The following is a 27,063-nucleotide window of genomic DNA, read 5'->3' on the forward strand; positions in this document are numbered from 1 at the left end:
AGCTGTCTATAGAGGCAGTATAGCAAAGCAGTGAGGAAACCACAAAGACCTGACTTCAAATTCCTCCTTAGCTACTACCTAGCTATGTGAGCCTAAGTCACTCAACTCCTCCAAATATCAGAACTATAAAATAGTTATACAACTATCTACCTTTCTGGATTATCTTAAAGATTTAGTTAAATAATTTAGATAAAGTGCTGAACACTGCCCAAAACACATCAACTAAACAAAAGCCAGTACTATTTACCTGGCTGTTCAAAACGTATGATTACAAAATTAAAACAGAAAGAGAACATTCTAATTCTACTAATAAACACTGATATAAAAGCAAGGTAACTACATACTGTGGTGTCCAAGTTTTTGGGATTTGCTTACTAACTTAGAAAGAAAAAAGGCTGTCAATATTTAAAACAGAACAATACCAAGTATGAAAAATGTAAATACTTTTTAAAAAAGTGCCCTGCAGCAAAATATCATTACAACTACATGTTCTTAACTTAGGGAAAGAATTCTTAAGATTTAAGGCATTCAAATGCTAAGTTTGGATGAAAACTTAAAAACCCACTTCAAAAAACTCTCCATTAATTTTCTTTTGAGTTAGCAAGAATTACTTAACGTAATTAGAATCTAGAGCCCCAAGGTAGATATACACTGCTGATTCGTTACATGGACAAGGTCAATACAAAACTAATAATCTACAAACTGAAGTTAAGAAATTAAGAAAAACAAATTAATGGGCCTTGGGGGTTCTAGCCAGGACAACCAAAAAAATAATAAAACTGCTGTTGCATTATATTTCACAAAGAGAAAGATAAAAAGACTAAAAAACTAGAAGTAACATGGTACATGGCACCCTCTTGTGTTTTATTTTTAAATGATAAAAGTTTAAAGTCAATTTCAATATAACTGTTATCTACTAAGTAGCTACTCATTAATCTCTGGCCTTGGGAATTCAAAAGCTGGTGGAAGAAAAATTACTTTTAATTTATTAAGAATAATATTTTAAGTTTTCCTTCATTTTAATAATTACATAGTTTTCCAAAAGTAAATATAAAAGATAGAGATATTCAGAAAAATGCCATATCCACATATAAACAGAGTTTCCCTTCCCTGTGCCCTTCTATCAACAAAACTTCCTTGTGTTTCCTTTACCTTTAATTACAAATTTATATGCCTGGATCACAAAGGGTAACAGGAATCTATTCCAAAGCAGCTTAGTACTTAAGAGTACTTAGTATTCTACTAAAATTCCAGCTTAGCCTCTGACTATGAAATCTAGGGCAAGTTATTTAATTCTAAGCCTCATTTGGGTATAATAATAGTGCCTATGCCATAGAGTTGTTTTAGTGATTAAATAATAAATATAAATGGCTTAGAACAGTATCTCACCAAAAAAAGTACTCAATATATTTTAGCTAGTATTATAATACTATACACAGATGCAAAAATAAAAATGTGCACTAGATAAAATAAATTCCACAAAAATATCCTTAAGCAATATCACTTATTTGGCAGGCTCTCCTTTAGAGTTTCTAGGGGAAAAAAAATTTTTTTTTCTGGGTTTGGGGAATTCTGTTAAATTTCAGGAGGAATTGCTCTTACTGTTTCTAATCTATAATATTAAATAAAATACGTAAATGTTAAACTGACATGTTGTAAGACAGGAAAAGTCTTAAGCCCAAGAATAGAAGGCATAAATTTAGGAATATGCCAAGAGATCTAAAAAAATTGTTTTTCAGTCAGCAGCAAGATGTTCTAGAGAGATACTGGCTTAGCTTAAGTAAGGAATCAAAAAATACCACCAAAAATGTACCAAGAAAGCTAGGGAATACAGACTGAACTTAAAATCAGATTAATTAGCTTTGAAGAACAACTATGAATACAGCACTGTTGCATATAATATTCAGAATCTTTTTAATGTATGGTGTTTAAGGTGTGTAAGTAGCACTCGGGCTAGCCTATGACTGGATTCTGAACTGGATTTCCACTAAACCTGACCTAGACACTAATGTGCCCATGAGGACGGATATTTTTCTAACAGTAAAAATAGAGACATTTATTGTGCATTTATTATGTACCAGTTAATTTAGACATATTAAACTCTTGACTTCAATATGAAAAAATTAAGAGTTGATGAAAGGACTGTCTTCTATATTGATGTCATAATGATTCTTTAAGAGTTCTTAAAGAACTCAATGATTCATATTGTGTGATTTATTTCTTTCTATTTTTTTAAATAAAATTTTTTTAAAAATTTAAAAGCTAACAATGATAATAGCACTTATTGAGTATATACTATTATGGCACTGCTATTGTTTCAAGTGCTTTAAATAGATTATTTTGTTTAATCCTTCACAGTAATCCCATAAGGCAGGTACTTTTTATCAACCATCTGCAGAAGAGTAAGTTAAAGTACAAAGTTAACTAACTACTAGCAGTTAGGTAGGAGAGTCTTCACTAAAATCCAGAAAGTCTCATGGCAGAACCCACACTCTTATTCACTAGAGATACTCCCTCCAACAACAACAAAAATCATCTTTTATTTTTAATATAGTAAGAGGTGATTATTCAGAAAATTTAGAAAATACATAAAAGTGTAAAGCAAAAATTTTAACTGTCCATACTTTTATCACTCAAATTAACAACAGTATTGTGCAAAGACTTCTTGTACTATAGGAAATTTAATTACATTGTAGTCTCTCCATTAAAGTGACTTAATATGATTTGTATGTTGGATTTAGACATCTAAGGAAGAAGTAGGGTTTTGAATTTATAAGGCTAATATATCAAATATTAATTTAGAAAATGAAAGTAGCCTCTGCATTATTTCTTTTGGTGCACAGAAGCTACTCCAAGAACATTTAAAAAACTCATATTGACATCAATTGTTAGAACTCCATTTAAACTTCCAAGCAAAAGTTGATTTTTTTAATGGTATTTGGCCTTGAAAGATATTCTCTTGTGTATAATTGAATATGGTACAATTGGTATCTTGAACAGACTTAAAACAAAATAAAATGAATAAAAATCTTAGCTTTTTCTTACAGAATAGCAACTAATAAGTATAGAAATCATGATGGGAAAATCACTATTTGGCAAACACCACAATAATTCTTTCAGGCAGGAATCATCAACAGATGCTAAAAGTAATGACCAAATTATGATTAGAAAAAGGATATTTATATACTCAAAATTATTCCCCATAGGATACTTCTAAGCACAAAGGGAAAATGGAAGTTTAAGTAGGTAAACCTGGCAGGCACCTCATTAACCAAGGAATCAGAATAAATACCACAAGTAATGGGGTAAAATGATATCATGTATCTCCTGAATATGATGCACTGAGAAGGACATAACATCACTTGTGATATTCGAAAATACATAATCCGAATTTAATCATTAAGAAACATCAAATCCAAACTGAGGAATACTCTACAAAATAGCTGGCTACGGGCTTCCCTGGTGGCGCAGTGGTTAAGAGTCTGCCTGCCAGTGCAAGGGACACGGGTTCGTGCCCCGCTCTGGGAGGACCCCACATGCCGTGGAGCAGCTGGGCCCGTGAGCCATGGCCGCTGAGCCTGCGTGTCCGGAGCCTGTGCTCCACAATGGGAGAGGCCACAGCAGTGAGAGGTCCGCGTACCGCAAAAAAAATAAAAATAAAAATAATTGTCTAGTACTCTTCAAAGGATCAAGGTAAGAAAGACATGAATGGAAGACAGATGAAGAACTATAACCGAGTAAAGGAAACTTAGGAGATAAGAAAACTAACACTCTATGTAACCTGAATTGAACTCTAAACAAGAAAAATTACATTAATGGGACAACTGGCAAATTTTAAATAAGATCTACAGATTAGATAATAGTATTCTATCAATGTAAATTTCCTGATTTTAATTACCTACTTGAGGTTATGGAAGATGTTAAATTTGAGGAATCTGGATGAAGATACAGTATGCAAAAATTCTTTGCATTATATTTGCCACTTTTCTAAGTCTGAAATAATTTCAATGTGAAAAGTTTTTTTTTTAATTTTTAAAGAAAAAAATGTTTGAAAAACCAAGCTCAAAAGGAACTCTTCTCCTCTATATCCAATCCCTCCCTGAAACCTACTATTCTACACTGAGAAATAAGGAATTCACCTTAAACCAAAGAAAAATACCAACATAACCTGAGTTTTTCACTCTCTCAAACCTACTTTGAAGGGGAAAAAAATAAATTTTAAGTTACTTCTAGCTCCAAAATTCTGACTTTAAGTACTTGAGTTCCAAAATACTTTCTTCACCACTATAAAGTAAGTAATAACAATGTGTCTGCTATCTTCTAGGCCCTGTGCTGACTGCTTTATATACATTAGCTCCAATTCTTATAACAATGCTGGCAAGGTAGGTATGAATATCAACATTTACAGACAAGAAAATTGGGGATGAATAAGCCTAAGTAATTTGCTCAAAGATATAGAACTGTTAGATGACATAGCCAATATTTAAACCCATACCACCTAACTCCAAACACAATAATGCCTCCCAAGAGGACTGCTGAGAGGTCAAAAGAACATGTAAATTAGAATGGTAAGTATCATCAAATTGTTACCTGGGTTTATCATTAAGAAGAAGCAATGTAAATAACTGAAAAGTGAATTATTACCTTTCCAATGACTGTAAATCAGACTTTTCAACAATGAAAATAAGATAGGAAAAGGATTTTAAGAGTGCTGAATCAGGCTTCCCTGGTGGCGCAGTGGTTAAGAATCCACCTGCCAATGCAGGGGACATGGGTTCGAGCCCTGGTCCAGGAAGATCCCACATGCTGCAGAGCAACTAAGCCCATGTGCCACAACTACTGAGCCTGTGCTCTAGAGCCCAGGAGCCACAACTAGTGAGCCCGTGTGCCACAACTACCGAAGCCTGCGTGCCTAGAGCTCGTGCTCTGCAACAAGAGAAGCCACCGCAATGAGAAGACCACGCGCCGCAACGAAGAGTAGCCCCTGCTAGCCGCAACTAGAGAAAGCCCACACGCAGCAATGAAGACCCAATACAACCAAAAATAAATAAATAAAATAAATTAATTAAAAAAAAAAGAATGCTGAATCACTCTAACAGTGTCCAATTCAAATTGTTTATAGAACTATTTTTTGGTTTCTTTCATATGTAAGAAACAAATATTATTAAAAACAGAAGTTTTTAATACTCTGGTAACACAGTATGGTGTAGTAAACACCATAGAATTTTCCTAAAATGATCCTGGGCATTCACTCTGGATTGCCTGGAAAATAAACAAATTGAGTCTGGGTGCTCTCTTTCTCCAGCAGGAGGAACTGCACCAGAACTCATCTCTCCATGGGACCAGGGGTTTATCCCACTCAATCCTCCAATAGGTGAGCTGCAACTTCCCACAGTTCTCAAGAGCTGGTCAGGGAGTTTTCCCAGGCAACTCTTAAAGACACGTGGCACCTAAACGTGTATAGCTCAAAGCTTAAGTAATGTATATGCCACCCCACTGACAAGGATGCTTTCAATGAGCCTACTCTTGTAATAAAAGAAAACAATGATGTGGAGTGGGAGGGGTGAGGCCTCTATTGGCAAATTATTCTATGTTTAGTAGTATATACATCAGCACAGCTTCCTATGAGATAGTGGAAAGATCAGGGGATCTTTCTTAAGTATTCTTGGCTTACAAGTTTCCTCAATTAAGCCTATTCTTTCACATAATTCTATCACAATGCAGAATTCCTTCAAAGCCATCAAAGAACATATAGGATAAATAGATTCACAAATTCTTGTAAAAATGAAAAAGAAAAATAAAAGGACTTCTTTACCCAATTCAGTTTGTGTACTGATGAAATTATATGCCTTCCTTATAAAATACATGCTTTAACGATAATGTTAGCTAAAAACCACTGACTATTTCAGGTCAGTCATTTAGCGACAGGCTTCACATACACCATCTTTTTTTAATGCTTTCACATGTTCTATGAGTTGGTATTATTATTATTACCTCCACTTTGCAGATGAACAAAATCAGGGTCAAAGAGGTTAACTAATTTGCCCAAAGTTATATAGCCAGTATAGAGAAGGGCCTGAATGGTTTTAACCACTACTACTTTGCTTTAATTCACTGATATTTCTAACAACTCATGAGGTCTATAGGCAGCATACTGAAACAGGCATACTTTACAGGTAAAAAATGCAAGGTCTATTAACATTAAATGACTTGCTCAGTATCATACTAAATTAACGCTAATAGCAATAAGTAAAATAACTTCACAAAACTCAGTCTAACGCTCAGTACTGTAGTACTGACAAATGCTATATACATAACAGTTCTAATTTATATACATATTCTAACACCATGGTCAAAACATATCTTTCTAAACCTAAAGATAAGTTTAGTTGTTAGTCCTCAATTTTTTCCTAACTATAACTGAAAAAGGCTGATGCTGATATAATTGTTACATGTGATACAGAAAACTGTTACAAAATTTGGAATTATCTAGTGAAATTTTATGCCTCCATATCAGCGTGGCAACTAACTTAATTGAGGGCAATATGACTGCTTATAAATAACTCAAACAACCAACATTAATATTTAATTAACTTCTATTCTCACTCTGTAAATATTTTAACACTTCCAATGACAACATGCTATAACAGAAAGGACTTCAAAAAAGGCTAGCTATCAACTCTGAAACTAGCTTATATTGTAATCAATATCACATTAAAATAGTACACACCAGAAACAAAAAAAGATCACCTTTTTCTCCCAACTAACAAAGAATTAAAAGAAAACAAAACAGAAGCTGATTATTCAACCTGGTGACATACTAGTATAATTCTCACATGGAATTTACTAAGAATTCCTTCTCTCAGATTTTATATAAGGTAAAAAGTCAAATCTGGGATAATACATACATACCTTAGAAACACAAAAGCTTTGCATAAAAATGTAAGCTTCTAATGATCATTTGAATTATAACATTTTTAATGTTCAAAAAACCAAAATGATAAAATTCAAAAAAAGTTTTTAAAAAATTTTAATTCTGGATGACAGGAATATAGGTATTTATTGTTTTATCCTTTGTGTTTTTCTGTATTTTAAACAGTTCTAGAAATGTAAATAAAAGTAAAATACAAACATTCAAAAAAAAACAAATGAAACTGTGTTTAGTTATCACATGTTGATGTTTACTAAGTTTTCTTGACCCATTCCCTAAAGAAAATACAAAACCAAGAGGCTTTGGTCTAAACTCTCTTGATTTATAATTTTCCACTTTTATTATATTTCTCAAAACTAGAGGATGGACAAAGCAAGAAAACCAGTTCTAAGTAAACTCTGAATAGCTGTTTCATGAAACAGAAGCAGAAACAATAAGCTACTCCCTTCCATCTTTGTTCACTCAACCAATGTTTTTAAAGTGCCTGACTTATGCATGCTCAGCACTCCCTCTTAAGTATTTAATGATCTGTAATAACCACCGGGGAAAGACAGCAACTACAGAACTTCCAACATGTTCAAGGTAGTGACAGAATTCATCCTTGTAAGGTAAAAAAAAAAACTTACAGAAAGTTTCTTTTTTTGTGACATGATAGATCAACATGTAATAACTCAATGGGATCTTCTTATAAAAACTGTTCAAGCCTACGTTAGAAACGGGACAATAAGAAAATCCTCCTGAAATTCTTTTTTCTGTATCTTATTTAATATCAAGACAAATTACCAACATTTCAAATAATAATGGCTAAAAACTTTTGCAAAACACAAGACATAGTTTCCATTTTCCACAAATACATGATAGAATTTACTTCAGATATGATGTAGGATATTTGTTTTTTGACAACTCCTTATATAATTCCCTTCTAAGACATAACAACCATGCTATCATAACCATTAAGACCAGCAACAGCATCAAAATAATAATCGATGAGGGGAGAACAATCTAGGTAGAAAGATCAGCAAGTACAAAGGCTCTGAGGTAAAAGCATGCTAGTATATCTGAGCAACAAGGAGGCCAGTGTCGATGGAGCAAAGGGGAAAAGAGTAGAAAATGAAGTAAGATACGTAGTAGGGTTCGGCAAGGGGAGTCAGATCATGTGAGGCCTCATGGGTCATTTATAAGGAATTTGGCTTTTACTCTTAGTGAGAAGGGAAGCCATTGAAGAACTCAAAATGGAAAAGTATAAAATGTAACATATTTGAATAGTATCACTCCGGTTGTTTTACTGAGAAAAGACAAAAAGGAAAGGACAGTGGAAGCAGGAAGACCAGTCAGAAAACTACTGACATAGTCCAGGCAAGAGCTGATGGTGGGGTGGACCCATGTGGAGGCAGTGCAGAGAGCAGTAAGTGGATTCTGCATAATCAACAGGATTTGCCAAAGAAGAAGACGTAAGGGAGATCAAGAAACTAAAATGAAGCAACTGAAGTAGTAGCATGCAAACCAGGTATCCTAGAAGCCAAGTGAAGAAGATACTTCATGAAGAAGAGAGTAATAAACAATCTTAATCAAATAAAGGAGGACTGATGAGAACCTTTGGATTCAGCAACAGTAAAGCTGAAAAACCTGATTAAAATGTGTTCAGGAAAGAATGGGAGAAGAAAAATTTGAGACATTGCATACAGAAAATGTTTTTAAAGTGTTTTGCTATAAAGAGAGGGAAAGAAATGAGGCAGTGGCTGGAGAAGGAAGTAGGGACAGAATTTTTTTTTTTTAAGATGGAAGAACATATTAACATATTATAGACTAGTGGGAATGATCTAGAGAGGAAAAAATGATACTGAAGAGAGAAAAATGCTAGAGCAATGAGGAAGAAGTAAACTAGTATATAAGTGGGTGAGTTGGCCTTAGCTAAGAGCAAAGTTCATTCATCTCTTATAGAAAAGAGTACAAGGACACAGATACAGAGTCTGTAGAAGTTCCCTTCTGATTGCTTCTGATTGCCTAGTGAACTTGGAAGCTACACATTAGAAGTGCTACAGGTTTGAGAGGGGAGGAGAATGTATCAGCAGTTGTCTAGGAGTGTGGGAAAGTGAAATGACCAGGGAAATATAATGTGATTACTGGGTAGCATTAAGGAATCACTGAGGTCAGAGATCATGAATTTAAAGTGAGGCCAGCATGTATGGTTATCTTTTTTTTCTCTACATATGTTCAGATGTGTGGATTCAGGCAAAGAGCTGAGTATATACAAGCCTATGATTATCATGATTGACCATGGAGTTTAAGCTGGGCAAGGAGAGTAAGACATCAGGAGGATCAGGGACAGTGAGAAGATAGATTTAAAAGACAGAAGGTCCCAAAGACACACTGAAAAGATATAAGGAACACAGGAAGAGAATACAGGATTCTGGATATAAACATGTCTATTTTTCTAAAGCTGCCATTTATCTATTAATAAACATTGAACAGTTCAAAAATGTACAACTATACCTAGAAAACTGTCAATAAAAATTTTTATCCTCAAAAAAAAAAAACCAACAAAAAAAGGGACTGAAGGTCCCAATGGGCTCAAAGAACTGTTGGAGTAACAGTAATTGTGATAAGAAAAAATAAGAGATGGTAGCAGAGAGTGGAAACTGTGAAATTAAGATGATGGAGGGACTTAAGTCTGGATAAAGACATGGTCTAGAAATGAACAGTGAAGTGGGGTAACGGGCAAAATTCATTGGAGAAGAGGAATTCCAGTTTGAAGATACCAGTGTACTGAATGAACTATCCCCATGAACGTTGAAATAACCAAGAATTATAACACAAGTAGTACTGGAGTGAATGTCAGTGAACTAAGAACTAAAATCTGTTAGGAGACAATTCTTCATGGGTGTTCCATTCCTGCACACCATGTGAACAGAGGTACTGACTGCCTTTATTGTGGATTATCTTTTCAAGCAAGCTCGTATAGCCAACAGCCCTGGAAAATAGATAGTATTTCCCTCCAAAGCAAAGGGTAAGTTTATCTATACTTTGCTTGGAAGATATTCTCTTCCTCCAGGACATGGGCAGATATGCTTCGTGTTCATTATAAAAGATTCCAGTTCACTAAGCTTGGGCTTCCTCTCCTATAACTCAATCCATTGTGTGTGCAGGTCTTACCTGCACCTTATCACGTCACACTTTAGGAACTGGGACTTGAGTAACCAGTGTAAGCAAATGCTGTCACTTTGACTACTGCTTTGGCTGTCAGAAATAAAGTCCTTTGTTTCTGGCCCCGAAATCTCCCATCTTCTGTCAGCATCCATGAAACTGTGGTAGTTAACTTGTTAGCTTGCAGATAGAGTAAAATATCAGACTATTGAAAGTTTTTGACAAAATCTCCAATGAATAGGGAGTGGGAATGAGAGATTACTGCAACCGGATTGGTAGAAGCAGGTATAGTTTGAGAATATGAGATAAAGTCTGGAGATGTTTTAGAAGAGAAAAAGGTCTGGAAAATGTAAAGAGAAGCAAAGAGAACACCCTCCAGCCTCAATGGTATGAAGAAAGTGAAAGAGAAAACTGCTGCTACTTGAGAGGGTGGCAGGTAGTTTCATCGGGGAAGCCAGATTTAACCTACAGCAAAAAGGTGAAGATATTAACAGAAGAGATTGAAGATAAGGAGAAATTTGCTGATGACTGACCTTGAGTTCCAGGGCCATTATGAAAGATTTTCAGGAGATAGAAAGAGGTGGGTTTGGGGGTTAGATCTGGATACATATGGTAAAAGACCTATGAGTGTTGGGGTTCTTGTGGTGACTTACATGAACAGGAAAAAAGGGCATGAGGAAATTAGTTGCAGTTAGTCTTAATTAGATTAAATGAATCTGTGCTACATCCCTCATCCCTCTTTTATCCACCCAACATCTACTATGGAACACTTATTTCTTACCAAACAAAACATCATTTTAGAAAATTTAGAACACAGAAGTTTAAAAAAATTGAAATGCCAAAATTGTTGTTTAAGACAGAAAGAGGCAAGTGTTAACTTACTTGAATTAGATCTAAAATGCCAAGTTCACTTTCTGAAGAATCCACACAGAAGACAAAATATAATGTTGCATAATGTCTATAAATCAGTTTGTTGTCAGATCCTCCAATTAATCTAAATGACAAAACAAAACAATTGGAATGTTATAGCTACAAAATAAAAAACATTTTCATTAGTTCAAGAAAACTGACAATTTGTTTAAAACCTTCTATAAAAAGAAAGGTAACATTTAATGACACAGCATTCAAGTGAACTAGATGGTTGTTTTCTTCAGAGAAGTCAAGTAAAAGATGCCGATGCTTAATATTAGTTCATTCATTCATTCAATTATTTACTGAGTACTTACTATGTGCCAGGTACTGAGAGTGGGTAAGGAGCAATAAACAAACAAAGAAAATATTATCAGAGTGGAAGGGACTACTCAGAGAATCAAAAGAGGATGATGCCACATTGATGGATTTGCTACTTCCTATTGGGTGTTAAAAGAGTTGATGTTTAAGCTAAGATCTAATGATAAGGAACGTGCCATGAAAAAATTTAGAGAAGAGCATTTCAGGCAAAGGTAAACTAATAAAAAGGCAATTTCATCAAGAAAGAAATATCTGTGTTCAAGAAAGAAAAAGGCCTGCGATCAATGAAAGATTAGTAAGCAATTAGGTCAGAGAAGTAGGCAGAAATGAGATCATAGGGCATTTTTAAGAGCTTACTAGATTTAACTCCATAGGTCACAGTAAGTTACACAGCTTAACACTGATTATCAACTAGGAAAAAAAAGTGACATTTCTTCATAAGTTTTGGACATATTTACCATCAAGATCTTCTCCAAAAACACATTTTGTTTTGGAATATAAATGCAAGAAAACTGAGCTAAGAGATACTCAATCCTTTTGCCAAATATTTTTATTTATGTTGACTGGAATTTCAGCATTTTAAAAATAATAATTCAGGAATTATTACAAACACCTTTCGTTTTTCTAAATACAGTTTCACTGTTCCATAGTTAAGTTTACAACAATTCATTCACCTTCTCAAAAGACCCTTTAACACTAACGAAACATAAAAAAAATCAAGGCTAAGTGTAATCAGAGCTAACTGAACATTCAAACAAGACAAAGGAAAATAACACCTATTTCTTTTTTTTTTTTTGGCTGTGCTGGGCAGCATGCGGGATCTTAGTTCCCGATCAGGGATCAAACCCATGCCCCTGGCCGTGGAAGCATGGACTCTTAACCACTGGACCGCCAGGGAAGTCCCTATTTGTCACTCAATAAAAGTAATACTAAATTCACAAGTTTTGTAGAAACAACTTCTCTACATATACACTCATTATTTTTTATTACTTTATATCCTCTAATACCAAAAGTGAAAATGATCTTTGACAAGAATTAAAAACTCCTACTATCTAGAAAAGGTATGCAATTTAAAAATATGTACAAGCACTTTAAAGATTCTCTGAGTGGTATTTATAGACTATCATTGCAACTGTTCCTTAAAAGGGACAAAAAGCAGCAACAGCAGACTTTACATCATCCTAAATCTGCAATTTAGTGATTATCTAATTTTTTGTTTGGATCTGCTTTAAAAGAAGACCAAACTTTTGAAAACTGTAAGCTGCAAAATGGCAATCAGGGCTTCCCTGGTGGCGCAGTGGTTGAGAGTCTGCCTGCCGATGCAGGGGACACGGGTTCGTGCCCCAGTCCGGGAAGATCCCACATGCCGCGGAGCGGCTAGGCCCGTGAGCCATGGCCGCTGAGCCTGCGCAGTCTGGAGCCTGTGCTCCACAACAGGAGAGGCCGCAACAGTGAGAGGCCCACATACCGCAAAAAAAAAAAAAAAAAAAAAAAAAGGCAATTAAAGTTATTAAAAGAAAACAAAATATTAATATAAGTACACGTTTATGTTATAATTTCATCTTTACACTATAGTACAATACTGATTCAAATTCTTGTATAGAATGCAATACACAACATAAAAGCTACAGAATTTTAGAAATCCTTAGTCCAAATATCTTATTTAACATAAGAAGAGAAAACTGAGGTACAAAGAATTTAAGTGACCTAACCAAGAAAACCAGCTTGTTAGTAACAAAACTAGGACTAAACCAGATGTGTAGCCTCATCTCTGATGCAATATTTGCTTTCTACTTTTTGTAAGGTTGGAAAAGAATAATTACAAACTCAAGTCATACTTCTTAGTTCAAACAGTGCCCTGGTTAGACCAATCAATTTCTAGCACTGTGCTGGGTGATTAATTTCCTGTGAGGTTAGAAGATTAAGGAGCTGAGATAAAGGGAAACGATGGTAATGGCAAACACAACTCAACTACAGTTTAAGAGAGATAAGTAAAGTACAATTAAAATACAAAAACAGAAAGCAAGTACATCTGTCTCAACTATTAAATTGGAGGCCTCGCGTTAACAGCAAAATTTACAAATCATAGGTGTGTATTTGCAAATTTAAGAGCAGCATGATATAACCTTTCAAGAAACGCAAGTAAACTTTCTACATCATAAAAAGTAATTTATAGTCAGGTAAGAATGAATTCTGTATTATGAAAACTGTTTTTCATAATATGCATCATACACCTTAAAAATACAGAAAAGTGTACGTTTCTCAGACTAATCTCTGATTATTCATAATGAGGTTCAGCTAAAGTTTAGTTTTTGAATTGTCACTGAGGAAATATCTTGTTAAGAAATTAAACATATAAATATGGGAAGGAATGTTTATGAAACTATTTGAGAACAAATTATTTTCATGAAACCCATTAATTTAAAACTATTTACAATAGTTGGCAAACTAATCATAAGCAATTTTTATTTATTCATTTTAAAAATAGAGAAGTCTTAGATGAATTCGAATCTGTCTATCTAGACACACATATATATTTGAAAAGCAGACGTCAGAATTGATCATAATATAAAATAAAGGGTGTTATCTAAATTCTTATGAAAACAGGTCCATTCACCCTAAGGAGTACTCTGTAGTCATTAAAAAGAATGAGTTTGCTTTAGATGGGTTTATATGCAGAGTTTTTCAAAGTATAAGTGCAAACAAGCAACACGAAAATCAGCATACATGTGTGATCCCGTAAGTAAAAATTTTTAAGGTTATACTTTTATATGTTAGTGCAAAATTAATTTTCTAGAAGGATACACAAGAAACTGGGAAGAAGGACTAAAGCTGGAGGAGGAAGACTTGGTCTACATTTTATACTTCCATGTAATGTTTGAATTTTTGCCATATGAATATATTACCTTTATATAAAATACCTTTATAAATTTTTAAAAGAAAAAGATTAAATACCTTCAAAAAATTATTTAAGTTAGATTTATAGTTAACATAAATGGCAATTAATTCCCCCAATCCAATTAATCAAATTAGGAAATTTTAAGATAAAACGATTAAACAGTATATATTTTACTCATATAGTCAAAGATTAGAAATGTCCATTAAATGCTTTACTTACAATCCTCCTTCTAGGAAATTACAAACATTTTCATCTCTCTTAGATACCAAATGGAATGTCTCCCTGATGATTTGCTGTTGTGTATCTTCACTCTGAGAAAGAATAATTCATATATGTTAGGATCTAATTTCTAGGTTTAACAGCATTATAAGAATTAAAAAAATAAAAGGTAGTAGTATCTGTCTGGGAAATTCATCTAAGAGTGCAGTCCTTGGAGAACTAACCTATCATACCTTAAAAGAAACAAAACCCAACATTTTAAAATTAAAAACAAAACAAAAAATCAGCAGTTTATAGTTTACCACTTCACTAAAACTTATTTCTCAGCTTCAGAAACCAACAAGAAAAATATCAGACACATGAATTATAGACACTAGTAAAAGGGACACTAGATATTAACTAGTCAAAGCCCATTGTTTTACAAATGAGTAAACTGAAATAAAGAGATGAAGTTATAAATAATTCACATAGCTAATCTATATTTTAATGGAAGAAAGTACAGAAGTTTGGAGCTTCCAATTAAGTAAGTTTAACTAAATGCAAATTGAAGTAAGAGTCTATCCATCTTACTCATTTATATATAAGCGCTGCCTAAAACCAAGAATTGATTCACTAGTATTTATTAAATTCACCAAGCAATTCATATCCCAGTAAAAAAGAGTCAGCTTCTCAAACACTGCAATAGAAAACTGGAAAATAGAAAATCATGAACAGGAATTTCACAGGAAAGAAAATATGATGGTCCATAAACAAATAAAAGGATGGTAAACCTCATTAGTAATGAAGTGAAACACAAGTTAAAGTAACAATGAGATAACTCCACATGTACCATATTAGCAAAAATGTAAAATTATGACACTATCAAATGTTGACAAAGATGTGGAGTCAAAGAAACTCATCCTACCAGTGGGAAGGTAAGTGGTATAACCACTTGGGCAAAAAGTTTTACAATCCAGCACTCACTCCTAGGTACAATGATAATCCATATGAAACCGTTGTTTTTGAAGGTCAAAAACAATAGAAAATTGGCCAACTACATATATATAATAAATTCTTAACCTGTATACAAAGAAGCACAAAGAAGAATGTTCATAAAAGTACCATAACAACAACAAAAAGCTGAAAACAACCCAAATGTCCACCAACGACATATAAATTATGGTATGCTTTTTTAAAATTAATTAATTTTTGGCTGCATTGGGTCTTCGTTGCTGTGTGCGGGCTTTCTCTAGTTGCGGCGAGCATTGCGGTGCATGGGCTTCTTATTGTGGTGGCTTCTCTTGTTGTGGAGCATGGGCTCTAGGCATGTGGGCTTCCATAGTTGTGGCTCGTGGGCTCTAGAGCGCAGGCTCAGTAGTTGTGGTGCACGGGCTTAGTTGCTCCACGATATGTGGAATCTTCCCAGACCAGGGCTCGAACCCATGTCCCCTGCATTAGCAGGTGGATTCTTAACCACCGTGCCAACAGGGAAGTCCCTGTGGTATGCTTATAAAATAGAATCCTATAAGCAGTAAAAATTAAATCAGTATATTATACCCATCAATATGAATGATTCTCAAAAGTTTAATGTGGAAAAAAGGAGTTACCACAGCTCAAGTTGCCATTAAAAAAATACCATAGACTGATGGTTTAACTAACAGAAATTTATTTTTGCACAATTCTGGAGGCTAAAGGTTCAAGACTGAGGTACCAGCATAGTTGGGTTCTGGTGAGTGATCTCTTCTTGGCTGGACCACCTTCTCACTGTGTCCTTACATGTCCTTATGGGGAAAAACAGCAAGAACAGGTTCTCTGGTAAGGGCACTAATCACATCATGAGGGCCCCACCCTCATAATCTCATCTAAACCTAATTATCTCCCAAAGTTCCAATCCCAAACACCATCAAATTGAGGGTTAGGGCTTCAACATGTGGATCTGGGGGGTACACAATTCACTCTACAGCAGGGGAAAAAAGTAAGTACCAGAATGATATGTAATCATTCCATTAGTATAAAATTCAAAAACAGGCAAAACTAAATTTTACGTAGTGACAGAAATTTGGGGGTGATAAAAATAAAACTATAAAGAAAATCATGGAAATGATTAACAAATTTCAAAGGAAGAAACAAAACTGTCAGTCACAGATGAAAAGATTTTCCACATAGAAAATCTAGCATAATTTACACAGAAGTGTTGTAATTAGTAAAAGGTTTTAATCAGAACACAAAGAAAGACATTATATATAATTCTACTGCCATTCTAACCTTCTGCAAGTATGAGTTGTAAAATATAATTTTAAAAAGATAACATCAAAAACCATGCAGTGCCTAGGAATAAAGGAAACAACAAAAAAAATGCAAGAGAAAATGTAAAACTTTACTGAAAAAATTAAAGAATACCTAAGTAAATAAAACAATGTACAATGCCTATAGATTGAATGATTCAATATTATAAAGATGCTCAATCTCCCCAAAATGCTCCAAAGACTTAAGGCAATTCTAATCAAAATCCCAACAAGGGTGTAGGGGGAGAACTTGAAAACCAGTATGACTCCAAATGTGACTCCTCTCATGACTTACATATGAAATCAGAGGACTAGAATAACAAGACACTCTCAAGTGGAATATAAGAGGACCTGCTGACCAGATTAAGAATTATTGTAAAGCCACAGTAATTAAGGCAAGATATTGGTGCAGAAATAGGGAAATTGACTGATGGAACCAGAAACACACCCACATATAAATATAGTTATTTAATTTAAAACAGAATACTCACTGCAGATTAGCAAGGATGGAAGGGCATTTCCATAAATGGTGCCAGGATAAAAATTTTTCTTTTTGTTCTAATACAATGAACTTCTAGCTCTCACATACTCAAAAATCAATCCCAGATTGATTAAAAATAAATGTCAATGGTGAAGCTACAAAAATTTTAAAATATAATACAGAAGAATATCTTTATAACATTGTAATAGTGTTGGACTTTCAAATAAGACACAAATAACGATAACCATAAAGGAAAAGGTTGGCAAAATTGATCACATCAAAAGTAAGCACTTTTTTTTTAACTTTTTAAATTTATTTATTTATTTTATTTTTGGCTGCGTTGGGTCTTTGTTGCTGCGTGTGGATTTTTCTCTAGTTGCAGCAAGTGTGGGCTACTCTTTGTTGCGGTATATGGGCTTCTCACTGCAGTGGCTTCTCTTGTTGTGGAGCATGGGCTCTAGGCGTGCAGGCTTCAGTTGCTCCACTGCATGTGGGATCTTCCTGGACCAGGGCTCAAACCCATGTCCCCTGCATTGGCAGGAGGATTCTTAACCACTGTGCCACCAGGGAAGCCCAGTAAGCACTTTTAATGCTCAAATGACACCAGAAAAAAGAATTAAGAGAGCTACAAACATGACAAGCATATCTGCAATACATAAAAACTTACAAAGGAATAGTTGCTAGCATACATAAAGAACACTTAAATGCTAGTAAGAAAAAGATAAACATCCCAATAGAAAAATGACTTGGCAAAATGTAAGACCTGGAATACATCAAACTAAAAAGTTTCTGTATAGCAAAGAAAACCATCAACAAATAAGTAACCTGCTGAATGGAAGAAAATATCTGCAAATTATATACCTGATAAGAGGTTAATATCCAAAATATATAAAGAACTTATACAACTCAGTAGCAAAAATACAGAAGCAATCCAATTTAAAAAATTAGGACAGAAAATCTAAATAGAGATTTTTCCAAGGAAGACATACAGATGGCCAAAAGGTACATGAAAAGATGCTCAACACCACTAATCATCAGGGAAATGCAAATTAAAACCACAATGAAGTATCACTTCACACCTATTAGAATGGTTATTATAAAGATGCTAAAAATAATGAGTATTGGCGAGGAGGTGGAGAAAATGGGACCCTTGTGTACGTTGGTGGGAATGTAAATTGGTGCAGCTGCTATGAAAACCAGTATGGACGTTCCTCAAAAAATTAAAAATAGTACTACCACATGACCCCGCAATTCCACTTCCAAGTTTTTATCTGAAGAAAATGAAAATACTAACTTGAAAAGATAAAAACACTCTCATGTTCATTAGGACATTACACACAATAGCCAATATATGGGAACAACCTAAGTGTCCAACGGTGTCCATGGATGGGTAAAGAAAATAAAATGTGATGTATATAAAGGCAAACCTTGGAGATATTGAAGGTTTGGTTCTAGACCATAATAAAGCAAATATTATGATAAAGGGAGTCACATGAATATTTTGGTTTCCCAGCGAGTATATGTTATGTTTAAGCTATACAGTAGTCTACTAAGTGTGCAACAGCATTACGTCTAAAAAAATGTACATACCTTAATTTAAAAATATTTTATTGTTAAAAACTGCTAACTATCATCTGAGCTTTCCATGAATTATAATCTTTTTGCTGGTGGAGGGTCTTGCCTCAGTGGCTGCTGACTCCTCAGGGTGGTGGCTGCTAAAGGCTGGGGTGACTGTGCCAATTTCTTAGAATATGACAACAGTAAAGTCTGCCTCGCTGATGGACTCTTCCTTTCATAAAGAAGGAATCATGCAATGCTGTTTGATAGCATTTCACCCACAGAAGAACTTCTTTCAAAATTGGAGTCAGTCCTCTCAAACCCTGCAAATACTTTATCAACTAAGTTTATGAATTATTCTAAGTCCTTTGATGTCATAACAACAATCTTTACAGAATCCTCACCAGGAGTATATTCTATCTCAAGAAATCACTTCTTTGCTCATCCTTAAGAAGCAACTCCTCATCCACTCAAGTTTTTTATCATGAGACTGTAGCAATTCAGTCACATCAGGTTCTGCTTCTAATTCTAGTTCTCTTGCTATTTCCACCACAGCTACAGTTACTTCCTCCACTGAAGTCTTGAATCCCTCCCCTGCAAGTCATCCATGAAGGCTGGAATCAACTTCTTCCAAACTCCTGTGAATGTTGATATTATGATCTCTTCTAATGAATCATAATGTTCTTACTGGCATCTAGAATGGTGAGTCCTTCCCAGAAGGCTTTCAACTGACTTTGCTCAGATCCATCAGAGGAATCACCATCTATGGCAGCTATAGCCTTACAAAATGTATTTCTTAAAGAAGAAGAGCTGAAAGTCAAAATGACTCCTTGATCTGTAGGCTGCAGAATGGACACTGTATTAGCAAGCATGAAAATAACATGAATCTCACTGTACATCTCCATCACAGCTCTTGGGTAACCAGCTGCACTGTCAATGAGCAGTAATATTTTGAAGGGAATCTTTTTTTTCTGAACTGTAGGTCTTAACAGTGGGCTTAAAATAAATTCAGTAGACCATGTTGTAAATAGATGTGCTGTCATCTGGCTTTGTTGTTCCATTTATAGAACACAAGGAGAGTAGCACAATTTTAGCATAACATTAGCATAACTCTTAAGGGCCCTAGGATTTTTGGAATGGTAAATGAGCACTGGCTTCAACAAAGTCACCAGCTACATTGGTCCCCAACAAAAGTGTCAGCCTATCCTTTGAATTGTTGAAGCCAGGCGCGTCCTAGATGGCATCTTCTTCCAACAGAAGGCTCTTTTGTCTACACTGAAAATCTGTTGTTTAGTACAGTCACCTTCGTTCATTATTTTAGTTAGATCTTCGGGATAACTCAGTGTAGTTTCTACATCAGCACTTGCTGCTTCACCTTGCACTTTCATGTTATGGAGACGGCTTCTTTCCTTAAACCTCTGCTAGCTTCAAACTTTTCTTCTGTAGCATCTTCACCTCTCTCAGCCTTCATATAGAGTTGAAGAGTTAGCGCCTTGCTCTGGATTAGGCTTTGGCTTAAGGGAACGTTATGGCTGGTTTGACCTTTTATTCAGACCACTAAACTTTCTTCACATCAGCAATAAGGCTGTTTCACTTTCTTATCATCCGTGTGCTCACTGCAGTAGCACTTTTAATTTCCTTCAAGAACTTTTCCTTTGCATTCACAGCTTGGCTAACTGGTGCAAGAGGCTAAGCTTTCAGCCTACCTTAGCTTTCAACATGCCTTCCTCACTAAGCTTAATCATATCTTGCTTTTGATTTAAAGTGAGAGACATGCAACTCCTCCTTTCACTTGAACTTAGAGGCCACTGTCAGATTATTAACTGTGTCTCAGGGAACAGGGAGGCCCAAGAAGTGGGAGAGAGATAGGGGATTGGCTGGTGAGTGGAGCAGTCAGAACACACACATTTGTTTCGCTCTCTTATGTGTGTGGTTCGTGGCATTCCAAAACAATTACAACAGTAACATCAATGATCACTATCACAGATCACTATCACAAAGATAATAATAATGAAAACTTTTGAAATATTGCGAGAATTACCAAAATATGACATAGAGGCACAAGTGAGCAAATGCTGTTAGAAAAAATGGCGCCAACAGACTTGGCTTGAGGCAGGGCTGCCACAAATCTTCAATCTGTAAAAAATACAGTATCTGTAAAGTGCAATAAAGCAAAGTGCAATAAAATGAGGTATGCCTGCAAATTTGTGTTGTTTTTAAGTCACTGAGTTTGTGGTCATTTGTTAGAGCAGCAGTATAAGTGAATACCAGGCCATACTGAAAACAGGGTGGGTTAAGAAAATGTCAACAAGCCAGATGTTGAAATCCCTAGTCCTTTTCTTCAATCAGTTCCCAGAATTCCTACAGTTAGGCCTTCGTCAGCCTCCAGGCTAAAGCCTGGAACAAACTTCTCCAGGAACTGTACCTAGATCTAAAGTCAATGACGTTGGAGGTTCCAACTTCGGCAGAAACTGTTATCTGTTCACCAAACTCTACTTCCCAAGCACACAATTCAAGAATATTTTCCACCCTCCCTTGAATTTAAGGGAGCCATACAACTCAGTTTTGGACAACGTGATGTGGTAGGCAGTTGCAGTGGTATACCAGAGCTGGCCCAACTGAAAACAACAGTGCGTTATCTCTTCCCATTTCTGCATTCAGTCACATGATGTCACTACATCACGCTGGTAGCATGAAACTGACCATAATGGAGTACTTACATCATGTAGCCAATACTACAAAATAGAGTTCTTTCCTCCCAGGTGAGCCAGTTGTTAAAAATACACTGTCCATGTACCTACTGGTCATCTGTATGTCTTCTTTAAATGCAAATCAAAACTATAGTGAAGTACCACCTCACACCAGTCAGAATGGCCATCACTAAAAAGTCTACAAATAACAAATGCTAGAGAGGGTGTGGAGAAAGAGGAACCCTCCTACAGTGTTGGTACCAATGTTTTGATAAGCTGGTGCAGCCACTATGGAGAACAGTATGACGGTTCCTCAGTAAACTAAAAATAGAATTACCATATGATCCAACAATCCCACTCCTGGACATATACCCGGACAAAACTATAACTCAAACAGATACATGCACCCGTATGTTTATAGCAGCACTATTCACAATAGCCCAAACATGGAGACAACCTAAATGTCCATAGACAAATGAATGGCTAAAGAAGATGTGGTACATATACACAATGGAAAAATACTCAGCCATAAATAGAACGAAATAATGCGATTTGTAGCAACATGGACGCAAATAGAGATTATCATACTAAGTGAAGTCAGAAAGAGAAAGACAAATGATATCACCATATGATATCACTTATATGTGGAATCTAAAGTATGGCACAAATGAACCTATCTACAAATCAGAAATAGTTTCACAGACATAGAGAACAGACCTGTGGTTGCCAAGGGGGAGGTGGGTGGTGGAGAGAAGTACTGGGAGTTTGGGATTAGTAGATATACTACTAGCAGCAGATATACTACTAGTAGCAGATAAACTTCTATATATAGGATGGATAAACAAGCTCCTACTGTATAACACAGGGAACTATATTCAATATCCTGTGATAAACCATAATGGAAAAGAATGTAAGAAAAAGAATGTCTACATGTGTTTAACTGTGTCACTTCGCTGTACAGCAGAGACTGGCACAACACTGTAAATCAACTATACGTCAAAAAAAACTTCTTTTAATTTTAAAAATATAAATTTTTTTTTTAAAAAATAGACCATCTAGGGGCTTCCCTGATGGTGCAGTGGTTAAGAATCCGCCTGCCAATGCAGGGGACACAGGTTGAAGCCCTGGTCTGGGAAGATCCCACATGCTGCGGAGGAACTAAGCCTGTGTGCCACAACTACTGGGCCTGTGCTCTAGAGCCCGCGAGCCACAACTACTGAGCCCACATGCCACAACTACTGAAGTCCGCATGCCTAGAGCCTGTGCCCTGCAACAAGAGAAGCCACTGCAATGAGAAGCCTGCGCACCGCAACAAAGAGTAGCCCCTGCTCGCTGCAACTAGAGAAAGCCCGCATGCAGCAAGGAAGACCCAATGCAGCCAAAAATAAATAAATAAAATAAATTAAAGAAAACAATGCACCATCTAAGCCTCACTCATAAAAATTCCTGCACAATCTTCCATGTTAACTAGATGCAGAAGTTCCATTAACATCATCTCAAGAATGACAAATAAATGCCCACAAAGAAGGTTCTAGCTGATCAGAAACACCAATACTATATGTGAGTGAGAAATAAACTTTTATTGTGTTAAGGCACTAAGACTGGGGAGATTGTTGCTACAGCAATTGTTACCCTAGCTAAACTGCCTAGCCACACTGTCTCAAGTAAAGCTCATATAGATAACCTCTACTCATGGATTCAGCGTTTCCAATTAGTTTTCAGTATCCTATCTTTACACAGAAGTCAACCAAAGATTAGTGGACATCAAAAGACAGCTCGAACATAAAAGCTAAGGACAAAAGTAGGGGAGAAGAGCAACTGAGAGGAAACAAACCAAGTAGGAAGAAGAAAAATTTTAAGTATATATCATTAATACCAGAGAGATAAGAAAAGATAATCCAACTATGAAACAGGAACAGCATAACACAAAACAGTAACATTCAGAAAAATTTTTTAAAGAGTTCACGTAAATTAAAAATATACAGAGAAATTTTAAAATTTGGGGTAAAGGATGGAAAATAAAGTGAGAAAATCATTCAAAAAATAGGACCAAAGGGCGGAAAGACAGAAAATAGAAGAGAAAGGATAACAAAAGTAGAACAACAGTCCAGAGGAATGCTGAATAAAAGGAGATTCAAAAAGAGAAGAGAGCAAACTGAGAAATTTTTCAAGGAAAGAAAACAAGAACCTCCAGAATTAAAGAGCCCATCAAGGATCCAGCACAACTAATGAAAACAGACTCATAGCAAGGGTCTATGAAACTTTAGAAATTGCTGACAAACAGGACTCTACATATTTTCTGGACAGTAAAAACAGATCATACAAAAAAAAAAAACCAGATCATACACAAAGAACAGGTAATCAGAATTGCATCAGGCTTTTCGATAACAATCCTGGAAACTAAAAGGTAATAGAGCAATGCCACCAAAATTCTGAGGAAAAGTTATTTCCAACCAAGAATTCTACAGGCAGTCAATGTAAAGTTATACTCTTTTCAGACATGCAAGATCTCAAAAATAATCTACCTCCCATGACCTTTCTCAAGAAGTTACTGGAGGAAAACTCCTGTAAGCTCCACCATGGTAAGGTAATAAACCAAAAAAATCAAGCAACAAGGGATCCAACACAGGAATAGGCAAAAGGAATACCTAAGATAACAAAGATCCTAATATGACTGCCATAAAACAGGTCCAGATTGGACTTGGTCAAAGGATTCCAGGAGGGATTTCTTCAGGAACATGAAACTGATAGAAGATGTATATGACTGAGACAACTGGCAAAGACATGAATTAGTGATAAGTAAATAAAAAACTTGATCAAAGGAAAAGGCGACTGTATCTGCAAGGAAAATGAAATGTCAGGAAAGGAAAAACTAAGCACAGTTTACAACATGGTTCAGCTGAGGATGTTTACACAAGAAATTAATATAAACACCAAATACTGATCTAATCAAAATTATGAAGTAACTATGAAAGGACTGGTAGGATACAGAAGCTGGGTGGGAGGGGTGGAAAAGGAGCTAAATAATCATTTTCAATAGCAGAAGTCAACAGATCACGCCCACAAGTGAAAAATCAGGCAACAAAACAAGCATGTTATTTAGAGACATGTAATAATCACTGAATTATCAAATATAAGTACGTACCTGTGGGAAGGGGGAAATGAGACCATGTTGTTTTTTCATTATAAACCTTATAGAACTATTATATTCTTTAACCTATGCTAATGTATAACTTTGATAAGCAAGCTAAAAATAAAAAAGGGAGGGAGGAGAGTATGGATTCTGCAACCAGACTATCGGGGTTTATTCCTGAATATGGTCTATATTAACTGGGTGACTTTGAGCAAGTTACTTAACCTCTCTGTGCCTGAGTTTTCCTCATTTGTAGCAAGAATAATAGTATCTACCTCACAGAGTTGTTGTGAAGATTGAGTTAATATATATAAAGCTCTTAAAAACAACAGCTGGGGCTTCCCTGGTGGCGCAGTGGTTGAGAGTACGCCTGCCGATGCACGGGACGCAGGTTCATGCCCCGGTCCGGGAGGATCCCACATGTCGCGGGGCGGCTGGGCCCGTGGGCCATGGCTGCTGAGCCTGCGCATCCGGAGCCTATGCTCCACAACGGGAAAGGCCACAACAGTGAGAGGCCCGCGTATCGCAAAAAAAAAAAAAAAACAAAAACAAAAACCAAAAAAACAACAGCTGGGGCTTCCCTGGTGGCGCAGTGGTTGAGAGTCCGCCTGCCGATGCAGGGGACGCGGGTTCGTGCCCCGGTCTGGGAAGATACCACATGCCGCGGAGCGGCTGGGCCCGTGAGCCATGGCCGCTGAGCCTGTGCGTCCGGAGCCTGTGCTCTGCAACGGGAGAGGCCACGACAGTGAGAGGCCTGCTTACTGAAAAAAAAAAAAAAACAGCTGGCACATAATAAGTATGGATTAACACCTACTTACTTTAGAAAATCTGCCTCCAGGCCTTGTTAGAATTCTAATGATAGTGTAAAGGTCTTAGAGAAGTTTTATTTTAAGGAAAGTTATCTTTTTGCATTATATTATTGTTTATAAACAAATAACAGGTTAAATATGCTGAACCTTAATTATGTTTCACTATTTTAACAGTGAAAAGAATTTCTCATATGAACTTCAAGACTGTTACTTGGAATCATCTTTCTTAAAATACCAACCAATACTCAACTAAGAAAATCAATACTGGTAAGAAGTCTTGAAATTTTAATCAAATAACTAGTCTAAGCTAAGATTAAACAAATTAAGTCTCTGCTTACATAAGACAACTTCCCTTTCTTTAAAAATCAATTTAATTTAACAGCTTTCATAAAGAAGCCTGGAGCTTGCCTCAGGCTGATCAGATTTCCTAACACTATGTTTCATAACAAACATATATTTCAGTCAGTCACAACTCCCAGATTACATCATTCTAAAGACAACTAGAGTTACATAAAGGCAACAACTTTTATTATTTTAAATACTTCTTAATGCATGCTGAAAATTAAATTTTAAAACTTCAGTATCCCACTAAACCTTATCTTTTCCTATGTTTCTTCCTTGTTCCTACACATATATCATAAAAGGCAACTTTAAAACCCAAACTTTCCTCTAATCAAACAGTAAATATGTCATTATTCTCTTCCCTCCCTCCCAAACACGAAGAAATTTTTTCTAAAATGCATTCATTCGGGCTTCCCTGGTGGCGTAGTGGTTAAGAATCCACCTGCCAATGCAGGGACATAAGTTCGAGCCCTGGTCTGGGAAGATCCCACATGCCGCGGAGCAACTAAGTCCGTGAGCCACAACTACTAAAGCCTGCGTGCCTAGAGCCCGTGTGCCACAACTACTGAAGCCTGCGCACCTAGAGCCTGTGCTCCACAACAAAAGAAGCCACCACAATGAGAAGCCTGCGCACCGCAATGAAGAGTAGCCCCCATTTGCCGCAACTAGAGAAAGCCCGCAAGCAGCAACGAAGACCCAATACAGCCAATAAAAGAAAAAAAAATGCATTCATTCACTCCACTGAATGTTGGAATATCAAGAATTACCAAGATGAAAGAGAAAGTTTCTTTTCCCAAAGAGCTTAAAGCAAGAAATAAAATAAATATAACTACTTAATATTTTTATTTCATGTTCTTTATCTTGCCTTTTTTATATTTCAAAAAAGAAATAGATGTCTTTATAATAAAAGGGGGCAATCCCTGACATAAGAACAGCACAAATAATATACTATAAGAAGGGGAACAAATGATTTTCAGCAGTAAGATTATTTTCAAAGAAAAGTGACAGATATCTAGGAACGGCCTTAAAGAACAGATAGAATTCAGAAATGCAGAGAAGAGGGAATGTGAAGTTACATGATATTGAAGGCAGAAGGAAAAGTTTGGGCCAAAGCATGGAATCAAGAAAGCAAGCAGCATATATGAGGAATAATAATTAGTTAATTTTGCAAAAGGAAGAGGACTGTTTTTCCTAAAAGGAAGAGAAGTTTGAAAACTAAGCCTCAGAGCACTCCAACATTTAGGAATCATGAAGAAGAGAAGGCCCCAGCAAAGAAAATTCAGTGGTTTTTTTGCCAGACCTCTCCCAAGTAGGAAGTCTGGCTGAAGATTTGATATATGTGAGTAGGCTTCACTTTAGCCTGA

General features: G+C 35.9%; 1 protein-coding gene across 1 annotated transcript in view; it reads right to left on the reverse strand.

Annotated features, from left to right (window-relative positions):
* Nucleotides 1-27,063, reverse strand: part of AP3S1 (adaptor related protein complex 3 subunit sigma 1) — a 73,434-nt gene that overhangs the window by 31,313 nt on the left and 15,058 nt on the right. Inside the window, exons 2-3 of the mRNA XM_024743403.1 lie at nucleotides 14,424-14,515; nucleotides 10,958-11,069 (exon numbers count right to left, since the gene is read on the reverse strand). Coding sequence (XP_024599171.1) covers nucleotides 10,958-11,069; nucleotides 14,424-14,515 — 204 coding nt within the window. The remainder of the gene's footprint in view (nucleotides 1-10,957; nucleotides 11,070-14,423; nucleotides 14,516-27,063) is intronic.

This window comes from Neophocaena asiaeorientalis, unplaced genomic scaffold (genome assembly GCF_003031525.2).
Source record: "Neophocaena asiaeorientalis asiaeorientalis breed wild unplaced genomic scaffold, Neophocaena_asiaeorientalis_V1.1 scaffold26, whole genome shotgun sequence".
Classification (NCBI taxonomy): domain Eukaryota; kingdom Metazoa; phylum Chordata; class Mammalia; order Artiodactyla; family Phocoenidae; genus Neophocaena; species Neophocaena asiaeorientalis.